At 45.4% G+C, this 13,405-nt stretch overlaps 2 protein-coding genes across 2 annotated transcripts in view; both read left to right on the top strand.

Moving 5' to 3' along the window:
* RAB8B (RAB8B, member RAS oncogene family) overlaps positions 1-4,240 on the top strand; it is a 29,257-nt gene extending 25,017 nt beyond the window's left edge. The window contains exons 9-10 of the mRNA XM_066196361.1: positions 4-76; positions 4,057-4,240. Coding sequence (XP_066052458.1) covers positions 4-53 — 50 coding nt within the window. The 3' untranslated portion in view covers positions 54-76; positions 4,057-4,240. The remainder of the gene's footprint in view (positions 1-3; positions 77-4,056) is intronic.
* Positions 4,241-11,684: 7,444 nt separating this feature from the next.
* On the top strand, positions 11,685-12,002 carry LOC136297019 (feather beta keratin-like). Its single transcript, XM_066196609.1, has one exon. The coding sequence runs from the start codon at positions 11,685-11,687 to the stop codon at positions 12,000-12,002; it is 318 nt and encodes a 105-aa protein (XP_066052706.1).
* The last annotated feature ends 1,403 nt before the right edge of the window (positions 12,003-13,405 follow it).

Below are 13,405 nucleotides of genomic sequence, written 5' to 3'. Positions count from 1 at the left end.
TAGAAAATTTTAATGCAATTTTGTTGTCATCTGCTGAAACTGAAGAATTCTAATTTCATGTGATCTTATGGATAAGGTAAAACGAAGATTTCTTTCTCTATGTTTTTGCCCCCACCCCACTTCTCCAGCAGTATTAAATGGCTGAGTGGCTGCACTTTATCAGTGTGCTAACTTTTGGTCAGTAGAGACCTTTCTGTGTACAGTCTGCCTTGTCAGACGTGGAAAAATGTGCTGTATCTTAGCATGCAAATCAGCTGTATGTTTTACTGGGATATTTTAGGTATGGTTTCCTCTAGACAAGCGGGTGATGATAATGGTGTGTTCTGCCTATGCATCAGATACTGGGTATTACAGGCTTTTCTAATATCACTATGATTGTTTTGTGCAGTCTCTGTTGTTCCTTTGCTCAAGACTATATAATCTTAAGTTTTGAAGGACTCTTAACTATACCTCAGTCAACTAGTTAGTACTCTAGTGCCCATTAGAATGAAAGTCATATACTTATTCATTTAGCGACAAATGTATTTCTGTTTTCTTCTAGAAATTGCCATTAATCTTTCAAGAAAGCAGACATTTTTTGGTGGATTTCAATAAAACAAAAATGCTGCTTATGCTTTGGAGTTTTAGGAGAACTTCCCCTCAGCCCCATGCCTGTGCACTATATCTTGACCGATATTTTTCTAAATGGTTTTTTTAAAAAGCCAAATGAAAAACAAACCGGTCTCAGTGCTTTGCAATTTTAGCTTTCAGTCTGTGCTCAGCAAAACATGCACAAGAATTTTTTGTTGAGTGTGTATAGAATATGTTAGGGACTTATCTGGGAGTTATGATATTGCTAAAGCTTAAACCACTCTTGAAACTTAATGCAGCTCACTTTTCTCTTTGGGGGAGTCTCAAAAATGCTGATTGACTTTTCAGACCTGTAGTTCTTTTTACAGAAAATATTTCCCATTGTGACTTTCCCACACTAGTCTGCTGAAGTTAAGTGAATTACGTGGATCATTTTCACAAGAGAATAAAGAAGTCTTGAATGTACATATCACATTAAAATATTGTGAAAGCATAATGATTTGAAAGTCCATCAATAATATGTAAAATGCATAAATGTGTTATTTGTGAAAATGCATCTGTTGTTTGGTTACCTGTTAATGTAATGGAATTTTTGCAATGTTAAACTTGCTAAGGATTGGTCTGTAGGTAATAATAGGTCTTTTTTCTTCTCTGTTCATTGAACTGCTTATACCATTCTCACTCTTATAAATAAAACTTGTATTTCTTTCTTAAAAAAAAAAAAGCAGGATTTACATTGATTTTTCTTGTTCTTGGTGAATTTAACTATTTCAGTGCATTCCTATGGCCTTACAAACATTTTTGCAAATAAAACTTCAATTACCATTATTTTAATGCTATATAGCTACTAAATTCAGAATAAAAAGTATAGTCCTTGAAAAAATGCTTAATTTTGAATTAGAAGTGTTCTGCTGTGTGTTTTTAAGCACATTTTACCTCTGGTATGAAGGTGTAATGTGAAAAGCTCCCGCAGATAAAAGTGAACTTGTCATGTGGTTAACTTGTAAACCTAATCATTAAATGTGTATTGATGTATATAGACAAAAAACCCCAAACCCAGCTCCTAAGAAAACCTTCATAGTCCAATAGTTTTATTATTTCATGTGAACTTTTTTACAATGTGTGTCTCAAATAAAAGTTACATAATGAAAAGCATTTTGGAGTATTTTGTATGAAATATTCCATGTAGTTTTTATACAGTTGGCATTTCCACTCTACTTTTGATTTGTTTGTTGTGGAAAGGTGTCCAGCTGAGTTGTATCTGTAAAGCTTAGTTTAACTAGTGATAAAGCACAAAGGGTTTTATCAGTCTTTGCTTGTTCCTAAACTTCAGTGGTCTTTAGAGTTATCCAGAAAAATCCTTTATTTCCTAGTGATTGGTTAAATCGAAGTATATTATTTTGATGACCTTCAGTTTCCTAAGAAACCATTTTTCCAGACAATGTCATGAAATGCGCTTTTAAAGTAACTTCTAAGCAATGCCTGTAAAGGTAACGAGACACGATTTCCAATTTGATTAAGAATCATCTACTGAGTTAAGCTGTTAACGTTATTTTTGTTGTTGCTTTAAACAATCATTATGTGAAAGGTATGACTCTGAAATTACCTGGAGCACAAATATCATTACATCAATATAGCAAATATTGTTTGTCCAGTGTCCCTCAACACTGAGGAGCAAATTGAGGGATTTGGCAAATGCTTGTTAGCTGTTACATTAGCAATAGTTTCTGCCTTCCAGATTATTGTGATTTGGCAGTAGCTTGCAGCTGGTACAAAAATTAGCAAACATAAGGAAAGAAGGGTTTTATCTACCAAAGACAAAAGCATGTTAATAGTTGAGGCATCCTAAGAAATAAACAGGAAACTCGGGGATGACAGCTTCTAAAGTATGTTTTCTGTGTGTTCCTCTCATCAGCTGTATTTAGCTGAAAGGATGTAATGTCTCTGCCCTTAGGAACACAAAGCTAGAGTTCCATCCTTGTTACACCTTACTATTTCTTCATCCTGGTTTGCTTTATTGTGCTTGTTTTCAGACTCCTGGCAGACAAATTTGCTGCTTTAGGAGCAGCTGTTTTAGCATTATCCTACATATCCCCTAGATGTGAACTGGATTTAGATGCTCAGCAAGTCCTTAAGTTCTCTTAGTTAGTGACATTTTAAGTACATTTGCATTCTGCATTTGTTAAAAGGAAATAGCAGACATACCTACACTACATAAAAATGGTGATTTCTCCCAGCTTCTCTCTGGACCCATTTTTGGTTGCAGACTAGCAATTATGGTACAAATACTGCACACCTGTAGATCAGAGGCAAGTTTGTTGGTGCACGTGCAGAAGGTATCCAGTGTATATAATCTGGTAAATTGCCTTTTTCATAAATTATTCTTTTTCCAAATTGATTGACTAGTGGCTCTTAAGAATTCTTCAACTATACCAAAGTCATCAGGATTATAAGATTTCACAATGATTTTTCTTTAGAAAGATTCCAATCTGCAAGAGATGAGATACATAAATGAAGCTTTTACGTTGCATAATGTTCTCACCATCTGGAAGTTTAAAGAAATGGCATGGCATGGAATGCAAAACATACTGCAAAGTTGTGCTCTTGGATGTTTTGCAGTTACCTCAAAATTTTTTTACTGTCTTCAGCAGAGCACATTAGCAAGAAGCTGCTGGAGTGAACAAATGCTGCATGAGTTCTGAGCACATAGTTGGTACTTACTGTTAGCTCAATTTTTGAAATAAAGCTCTGAGCAGGATATGAGTATTTTCCCCATCTGAGGAATTAACAGGTTTAATGAATTGTGGAAAATGTGTGTAACTTAAACTGCACTACTGGATACACTGTACTGCCTCCAGAGTGACCAAGAAGTCTATGAACGTCCACTAAGTCTTGAGAATTTCACCTTAGTTAATCTTAAATAGCTTCCTTGAGTAGGTGGCCGAGATGACTTACTGCAGTCGTGACCTTTTCTGCCTATGCCACCCCTCCAGAGGCTGTCCAGGACACACAGATCTAACTGGTGTCCCAAGGCCTTGTTTTGCTACTGGGCTCTCAGATCCCTGGACTTGCTTCAAAACAGGTTTTGATTTCTCAGGGAAATGCTACCATTGTGCTCATTGACCTTTCTGACTTAGTTTAACACCTTTGTAGAACAGCATAAAGGGATGATGCTCCTGTGACACTTCCTTTGGGACAGGAGCTGGGTCCAGGGCTGACGCCCTTTTCTGCTGCATCCTCTCTTTCAGTGCTGCCTCACCCACCAACATATTTTTGTATGCAGTGGAAAAGTGCAGGCTTCACTTACCCAGTTAACTACAAGTGAAGTGCAAATTAGTTTTCTTTTTTAAGAAAAGGTGAATGTCTAATTTATTTTAATGCTGTTTGCAAATCTGTAGTGCTACTTTTACTTACTTTTTTTTCTTTTTTTCCTTTTTTTTTTTTTTTTGTTTGTTTTTTTTGTTTTGTTCTTTTTTTCCCCTCCAGGCAACGTAGGAACTAACTAGCTCTGGTATTCTAGATGGACAGAATTTCTTCAACAAGGCTGAACAACTTCCATCCCTGTCTTAATTCTGCCAAATGCTGCTTCTGAGCTTCCTCACACCCAAATTGCAATGACTTTGTAACCCTCACACTTGTGCTCTGAACCAATAAAACACAGGCAAAAGGCAACCACGTGTGTGTTACGTACTGTCCATATGTAGATTTCCAGAATAGCACTGGTTAGATGCACATGAAACTAGGAAATGGCTGAGCAGCTCCTTGTGTCAAGTGTGGGGATGGACTTTATTTTGACAAAAATTAATCAAGACCTTTAAAACCAGGTCTTGATTAATTAATTGAGTTCCATACAAAAGAATAGGGCAAGGAGGCCAATTCCTTTTTAATGCCTTTATTAAGATCAGCTCTAGGTGGGAGGCTCGAGGGGTTGCGCCTACCGCCGCTGCTCCCGATGGCCGACGCAGGGGAGGAGGTGTTCAGCTTTGGCACTGGGCACAGCTAAGCCTTCCATTCTTAAAAAAGTCCCTGGAAAGTCATTTTGGGCTCGTGGTCTAGGGGTCTGGGCGAGTGCTGTGCACTTATGGTGACAAGGTGGAACCCAGCGCTGATTGCTGTATGGTTCTGCCGACCCAGAGTGGTTACTCTTAGTCCTTGGTTTTGTGCTGGCTCGTTGTTTTTAGGGGTTTTCTATCTATTCCACTTCCTCCGGGTGCCGAGGCCCATGGGAGTCTTCTGTATTTACTTGCCGGGTGGTGTCATCGGTTGCCATGCGGGAAGCGGCGGGAGCGGCCGGGAGCGGCAGGGCCGGGGGCGACTCGATGGGAAGGAGACAGTCCTATAGAAAGCGGGTCTGAGGTAAGTAGCATTTAACAGGGAAAGCATTCAGGATAGGCATTTGCAATTACAATACAATAGGTATGGGGTAAACGGTATTTTACAGAGAAGACTTTTCAATAGAGGTACGAGATAACCAGTATTTAACCGAGAGAAGGCACTTTACCACAACAATACTTAACTGAGTTTAGAAACTTGTCTTTTATTTCTTACACATGTGCTGTTTAGGCAGACAGGGCTGCATTACTCAACGACTGCTTCGTTTTATTGAAGGGAGGGCAGGGACAAACCTAGTGCAGCACGAGGCCACGCTGGAGCCCCCCACTTCCTTATCCCCGGCGTGGGAGCGGCGAGGCCCCGCTGCCCACCTCGCTGAGGGGATCGGCGGTGAGGCCCCATGCCTGTCCCGGTACGGAGATCGGCGGTGAGGGCCCCATGCCTGTCCCGGTAAGGAGATCGGCGGTGAGGCCCCATGCCTGTCCCGGTACGGAGATCGGCGGTGAGGCCCCATGCCTGTCCCGGTACGGAGATCGGCGGTGAGGGCCCCATGCCTGTCCCGGTAAGGAGATCGGCGGTGAGGGCCCATGCCTGTCCCGGTAAGCAGATCGGCGGTGAGGCCCCATGCCTGTCCCGGTACGGAGATCGGCGGTGAGGGCCCCATGCCTGTCCCGGTACGGAGATCGGCCCCTTCCCGCCCCGCTGAGGGAGCCAGCGCCCGCCCGCGGGGCCTCGGGAAGCCCGGGCCCTCGTCGCACAGTGAGGCGGCCGTGGCCGCGGGTCGGTGCCAGCGGCGGCCGCCCGCCCAGGGCGGGCACTGCGGGAGGGCGGCGGCCCAGGGGCAGCGCCGGCTTGAAGCTTTCCGCGCACGGTCGCGGAGGTGAGGCCGGGGATGGTGATGGGGACGGCTCCGTGATGTGCTTTTCTGACATGGCGGAGGCATCTCCCGCCCGCCCAGGCCTCTCTTCAGACACTTCTGTGGGTACCCCATGCCCGCATCCCCGGGGTGCCGGCGAGCAATGAGGGCACAGCTCCCCGGGAAACCAGCGTGGTCCGGGAGGGCGGCCTCGCGGGCCCGGGCTCCCCACAGCAATCCTCGGTGGCCTTAAATGCCCCCAGCGCCGTGTCCCATGGCCTCGGTCACCATCTGGGCGGTGACCCCACTGTGCGGGCTATGCCAGGTGCGGGCTGTGCCTGTGTGCACCTCGCAGCCATTCCGTGGTGCCTGGGGATACGAAACCCACGGATCTTCACGTGGTGGTCGCCGCGGTTTGGTTACCCCTGGGGCGTTCCTGAGGAAGCTCCCAGCGCTCGGTTAAGGTGAGCGGCAGGGCCAGGAGAGCGCCCCGGGCGCGGCGCTGCGCGGCCGCTGCCCTGCGCAGGTGCCCGGGGTGTCAGGTGGGGCAGCGCCCGCCCCGAGCCCCGGCTCGCCGAGTGGGGCCCGTTCCGGCTCTCATGTCTGTTATTTTCATACATACTACCTCATGTGCGGTTTTGTGTTTACTCATTTCAAGTCCCTCTTGTTCATTTCTGGTGCCTGGCAGGTATTCCCAAGAACCGTAGTTACGGCAGAAAACAGACTATTACCAGAAGTGTTTTCTCTATTTTCCTACACAGTGAAATTAGGCTAATAGTCCTTTTTTTCGCCACTAATGTAGTTTGCTTAAATGGGTAGGTTATTTAACTGGTTTTCAACCACTCTGTCCACATCAGAGATGATATTGCTAGTTTAAATTTCTCTTAAAATTAAAAAAAAATTAGTTTCTTGTCATGGGAAATGCACAGTTTAGCATGTACTTGTTTTGTGGTGTTTACTCTACAGCTCTATAACCAATTTATTTGCCTTCTGGAGATCCTCAGTAGAAATTTCAAGTGCTAGTGGAAAATGCAATATGTGTCTCAGGAAAATCCACAAACGCCAGAGTTTTATGTCCAAAAAAGAGACAGATGAGTCCTTCAACTTTGTTTGAATAAATGGAGAGAGTCCACTAGGCCACATGCCCGCGGGGTTTTCTCTCTCGAGGTTTCAGAGGGCACAGCCTCTCTTTTATCCTAAACTCCCGGCCTTATTCCCCTTAACAAACCTGCTGCCCAAAGTCAGTAGAAACATTAAGACCCAATTTAAAGACGCTAACACCCATCAAATTGTTTGTAAAGACATTAGCACACATCTGTCCTCTCATGTGTAACTGTTCTTCAGGGTTTTAACCGCCTCTTTGGTTCAAGGGTTTTTGTCTAGCTGCTGTCCCTGCTGCTTTTGTCACCTGTGTGTTTTGTTCCTGTGCAAACTGAGGGTAGCCATTAAGCATTAGTATGGAAAACTGTGCTCATCTTTGGAGTGGTGTTTTCTTTGCTGCTTCAAGAACTATTCTGATTTACCTAGGACAGACTTTTGAAGTCATATGATATTTCTAATTCACTGGAGTCTGCTTAAATGTGGAATCATATTGGACAAACAGCTTACACTATTTAATATCAGTAGTTCTCTTGTGCCAACATAAATTCTCTAAAGTTAGTTTTTATAATAGAAAATAAAATTATTGCAGCCTTAAAGCAAATAATAAAACTTAGGAATGGTAGTTTTAGAATGTTTCATTGGAGCAAATTGGAGATATAACACAACTAATAGGGTTAACTCTATTAGTTAACCCGTGAACTTTCTTTCATATGAAGGGCCACCTCTTGGGGAAAAAAAGAGAATTTAAAACAAAGTTTATCATTTACCTTTGAGGCTATAATTTCAACATGCCCCACTTTTTGGGGTAAGACACCCTAAGAATTTAGACTGGTGTGGTGGGCTGGAGACCTAACTTTTCTAGCAAAGCAAGAAACTGTTCTTTGTTATTTATTAAATACACATGGAAAGCTAAGAAGAAAAGAGGAAACTGGTAAAAATTGTCTGTGCCACCTCTTTTGCTATTTCACTTTTTGTGTAGCAATTCCAGAAGGAAAAGCCCTCCTGGACAGTCCTCCAGAGGGCACATGACCCTGGGTTGAGTAAAAGGTTACTAAGGTTTTGTTCAATATATTCCTTCAAGAAAATCATAGAGGAATAAAAATATAAATCCTAGCAAATATTTTGCTTTTATCCATTTTTTCCAGTGGATGAAAACCTAGGATATTTTACAAGACCTATGCGATCTGCCCAGAAGCAGTTAAAGTTTAGTTCTGTACGAACAGCTCAGAAATATTCTGTGCTGGCAGACTTTAGGCAATGTGCTGGAAAAGTGAACCCGTGAACATAAATGCATAGGGTCATGGTGCCTGTGCAAATATGAGATGTGATTATTAATTGAGGAGAAGGGGCTGCTATTTGAATTTATCAGTGAACAAATGAGATGCATCCAAAGTGACTCAATTCTTATTCATAAGTTTTGACAGCTGTGTGTGTTACTAACTGATAGAAGCCTCTTTAGTAAGCTATTGTTGTCATTGCTTAAAAACCATTTGTTGTTCCTGGGAAGATACTTGGGTCAATAGTATATAACTATTAAATTTATATTGTATGTGCCTCCAAAAATGTTTTAATATACTAAAGAAATAGGTACCTACTTTGGTAGAAAAATAATCCTTGAGTATAACGCTTGACTTTCAATTCTTTGTTCCATAATAAGTGTCCTGGCATTCATGTTTATTTTTACATTTACTTTTGCTATTGTTCCCAAACTTGACTGTATGGTGTTGAGAGCAAGTAAAAAAAGTGACAACTTTTCTGACTTTCTCGTGTGTGTCACTAGATGGTGCCATTTCACTTCTCTTGAATCAGAAACTATCTTACGTATTCTTTTTAGTAACAGTTGTTGGTTGTGTTTTTAAAAGAAAAAAATTGGTCTTCTGAGTTCTTTTTTTCCCTAAAGCTTCTATATTTAATATGCTTTTTCAAAGTTTCCTTTTGTTGAGTGTTGACTTTTAGGTGTATATATTAAAAGTAATCCTTTGTTTTCGTACATTGGAGATGATACATGAGGAATTTTTTGTGACTCAGTATTTCCTTGGAAATTTTGAAACACAGCTAATTTTCCAAGTTGTGCCCTTACACTCTTCATAGTGGCAAAGTAGGATTGCTGTGGGCTGGAGGGAAGTTCTTCGTTGAGAGAAGTGAGGACTACAAGGACCTTGCTTTCTGTTATCTGTTGTCAGTCTCTGCCACAGCATTTTTTCTGTCCATGAGCCTGGGGAACGGAGGCAGATTCACAACCAAGAGGAAAAACCCAAGGACTCAATGAACTGTTTCTCAAGGGGCTTCTCTAAGGGAATCTCCACAGCTGTGTGTCCCTTGAAAACTAAACAAGGCCCTCATGCATTTTAAAACCAGAGCTTTGGCTGCAGCTTTGGAAGTTGAGATCCTCTACAAAACAACGAAATCAACACATAGGAAGGTGATCAAAAGCATGCCCTGAAAGAGGACCACACACAAATTGACCTGTTATGCTCTGTGTGTCCACCCCCGAGGCCCGGATCTGGATGGCAGCTTTGGGGAAGAGGTTGATTGTTGGAGTCCAGGGCACCCTGGGAGATCACAGACCTCGGCAGAGATGTCTGGGACACGAGCAAGAGGGTTTGAATCGTGGACAGGGGGGTCTGGAACCTGTCCAGGGGAGTTGGAGACCCTGGCACAGAGCCCAGGAAGACACTGTCTTTGATTTCAGTCCATGGGAAAGGCTTCCAACACTGAGAGAGGAATTGCAAGTCACAAAGGTGTGAATTAAGGTAGTTTAGCTTATCACTAGGTGGAAAATTGTGTCGTTTTGGGGTTTTAGAATGGAGGTGAACGAGGAGCAAGATGGAGGATTCTGGGCAGTGCCGAGTTCTTCTTCTTTGTCTCCATCTTCTGCTGTGACAGTGGCACAAAGTAGTTCTAGGGGATTGGGTCATAGTAGAGATGACCTTTTTAGTATAGATGATAGGTATTGGCACGTCATTGTAAACAAGAGACACGTAATTATCAGTATAAGAAGGCAGCGACGCCCCATCGGGGGGGAGTCGCCTGTTGTTCGGCTGCTGAATGGAGCTCGGCCGGGCAGAGAACATTGTAAGATATGAAATAATAAACAACACAAGAAACCTTGAGAAACAAGACCCTGAAGACTCCGTTTCATTCCTGCGTCTGGCTCAGGGCTTTCAGAGGGCAAAAGACTCTCAACCACCTGAATCTTGGGTGAAGAAAAACCCAAGAGTTGATGACAGGAAGCCCAAAGCTCATGGCCTCATGGCTCTTTTTCCTGGGGCAGGCATCATTTTGCCCAATCAATACCTTTCACAGTTCAAAGGAATATTGGATCAGTCTCCCAGAGCATGTGAGAATCATTGTGATGTGGAAGAGCTGGGAAAATCCATGAGCTTCAGAGAAACTTGAATCATCCTGATGTGTAAATGAGTGCACATGGTGCCCTGTATTCAGGCATTTCAGGGATACCACATAGAGCACCATAGCCTCTTGCCTCTAAAATTTCTGCCTTTGTCAGGTGTACTTTCCAGACTTTTAGGACCAGTCCTAAACCGCCTTATACATCTGTGTAGTCCTGTGCTGTTGCTGCAGCTTTCCAAAAGGCATTGCCTTTTGGTGGCTGCTCAAGGGCCCATAGGACACAGGGCAACCCAGGATAATGGAGACTGGGAGAGACCACTGGAAGTCTTCTGTTCCTGCTCTGAGAAAAACAAACTTTGCCTTCAGAAGCTGTGGGCCTTGTCCCATTGTTCTCTGAATACTGCCACTGTCAGACAGGTCCCTCTCTCTTGGGCATCTCTTCCAGGCCTTGGGGGGACTACCAGGAGATGGAAAGAGTTCCTACAGCTGAGCCTCCCGGGTCTCCGAGGGGGAAAACCAGCAGGAGATGACACTGAGACTGCCTGCACTGGTCACATGCCATGGCAGCCTGGAGAGCGCAGGGCTGGGTATGTGCAGGGAATGCCACCTGCTCTGCATTGCACTCTCAGGCCAGTAACAAGGAACCCTTTTGGGGCAGAAGGGCTGGAAAGCAGAAAGTCTGTCCCAACAGAGCTTTCACTCTGAGTCCTCTGGGGAGCTTTCATCCCTAATCCTGGCAGTTCATTACTGTCCAACTCCAGATCTCACCCCATAACTCTGGGACCTGATCACCCCATGGATGGTGCCCTTTCCTTGGCACTGCAGAGGCCACATCTGGGTTGGTGTCCTTATTTGCTGTCCCCAGGGACAAGGAGGTGGTGGGAGGAAAGAGGCACTGTCAGAGTGCCAGGCAAAACAAAAGGGCTGCAGCACTTGACACATGGGGGAGACCGAGGACACAGCACTTGTGCAGCCTGGTGGCAATGGGCAAGGTGTGGAGGGGGGCATGGAGCTGCTGTCTCCACCACCTCCTGGAGGTTCTGGAGTGAATGAAGCTAGACTCTCCTGAGAGGAGCGCTGCCAAAGGGCAAGAGGCAGCTGGGAAGAGAGCTTTGTTCTAGCAGAATGGGGATCAGTGGGGCTCAGCCTCAGGGGGATGTGCCCAGCAGAATTTGCACCTGCCATGGCGTAACAAAATGTCCCAGTGCATCCCCAGACATCTCGAACACAGCCATGTCTGTTGTGGAGATGGGCTGTGACCAGTCTTTCCACAGGGGCCTTAAAGCCACTGTGCTAGGTCCCATTCCTGAAGTGGAGCAGCTTTCCTGTGCTGTGCTACTTGGAGGGCATCAGGAGAGTCGTGGGAGCTGTAGGCACAGAGTGTGTTTTGAAGACCAAATGTGTCCCTGGAGAGCTCTGAAGGACAGAGAGACAGACTGATCCTGAGGCTGGTTGGTGCTCCCTGCTCCGAGAGATGTCTTGCAGCAGACCCTGTTCCCCCCGGCCCTGCGGCCCCTGTGGCCCAACGCCCCTTGCCAGCAGCTGCAGTGAGCCCTGCCTGGCCCGCTGCGCTGACTCCACGGTGTACATCGAGCCTTCGCCGGTGGTGGTGACCCTGCCGGGCCCCATCCTCACCTCCTTCCCTCAGAGCACAGCCGTGGGATCCTCTCTGTCAGCTGCTGTGGGCAGCTCCCTCAGCACCTCGGGGGTTCCCATCTCTTCTGGGGGCTCCCTTGGCCTGGGGGGCTCAGGCCTGTGTCTGCCTGTCCCCCGCTGCGGTCAGATCTGCTGAAGCTGGCGCATCATCCCCTTTGTCCCTGGCTAAGGGGCCGATCTCTTTCCCTCCCTGACCCCTGCACATGTGTTTCTTGGTCTCTGTTCTGTGGCCCTTCTCATTAAAGCCTTTGTGCAGCATTGCTGGAGAGTCATGGTCATTCGTTCTCCTCCTTCCTCAACTACCTGCTCTGCCAGGGTGAACACTGGCTGCTGTTCTGAGCTTACCAGCAGCTGCACAAAGAACTCCCAGAGATTACACCAGAGCGCCAAAGCCTCAGTCACTGAGCTTGGGTCTGTAACCTGGAGATCACAGACCTGCAGGGCCAGGTGCCAATTTGTTCCTTGTGAGAGCTGAGGTATTTTTAGTAACTCTTCAGTCCTGTCAAAGCTTCTTCACAAAAGCACAGGAAAATCAGTCTTGACACTTCCATCTTTTATTGGTGTTATGGGAACTATCTGGAAGAGCTGAGTACTTGACTCTGGGCACCCCTGGCCCTCCTCTACCCTCCACTCCTGCCACCTGGCACAGCCCACAGGTGGCTGTGGATACGCAGGCACAGCCTCCCCCACGAAGCCCTGTGTATCATGAGCATACAGGTCTTCCTCAACTCCCTGCAGGCAGCTCAATTCCCAGCTTCCCAGCGTGTGCTTGACTCAAAGACCTGGGACCACTGTCTGTCCTAATCAGTTTGCTGCTGTGACCATTTATAGGGTGATCCAGGATCAGGGTCAAGCAGGTATTCCCATAGGACACTGTACTGGCTAGTGGTGGCTGGGTGTTGGGAGTGGAGCGGGCACAGAATGCTGCAGGGTGGTCTCTGTGGGAAGAGGTAAGGCCTGCCATGTGCTGCACACACATGGTTCCATCTCCATGTCAGACTGCTGAGCTATCAGCAGTTTGTGGCCTCCATGAAAACATAACACAGAGAGGGTAGACAATGCCAGACAGAGAGGGGAGGAAAAAAGAAGGGTCAGGAAGAGCAGAGAGAAAATCCATAATGCCATGCTGCTTCAGTTAAAAGAATGTTGAGTGAAGCAGACAAGTTGATCCTGGATAAGAGCAAGGAAAGGTTGTGTTTAATGTTTTTGTGGTTTTTTTTGTTGTTGTTGTTAGTCACTATGTGAACCTTTTACAATTGGCCAAACATGAATTTCCCCAAGTTGAGTCTGCTTTATTGTTGGCAACAACAACAGTTTTTGCAAAGTCATGTCCCAGTGTTTATTTTGTTCTGGAAGAATTTTTGTCTTATTTTCTATGCTTCTCATTCACTGAAGGTGGAGCAGGGGTGAGCAGCTGGTTGGGTGGTTGGCTGTGCTTACCCCACCACAGGTATGCACTCACAAATGCACCTGCACTGGCACAATGTGGGTGGGGAGCGATTCCATTACCGGTGTCCCCTCGAGCACCACCAGCACTCA

The sequence above is a fragment of the Chamaea fasciata genome, unplaced genomic scaffold (genome assembly GCF_029207755.1).
Source record: "Chamaea fasciata isolate MVZ Bird 193981 ecotype frontalis unplaced genomic scaffold, bChaFas1.0.hap1 SCAF_14, whole genome shotgun sequence".
Lineage (NCBI taxonomy): Eukaryota > Metazoa > Chordata > Aves > Passeriformes > Sylviidae > Chamaea > Chamaea fasciata.
This window is presented reverse-complemented; position numbering and strand designations above follow the sequence as displayed.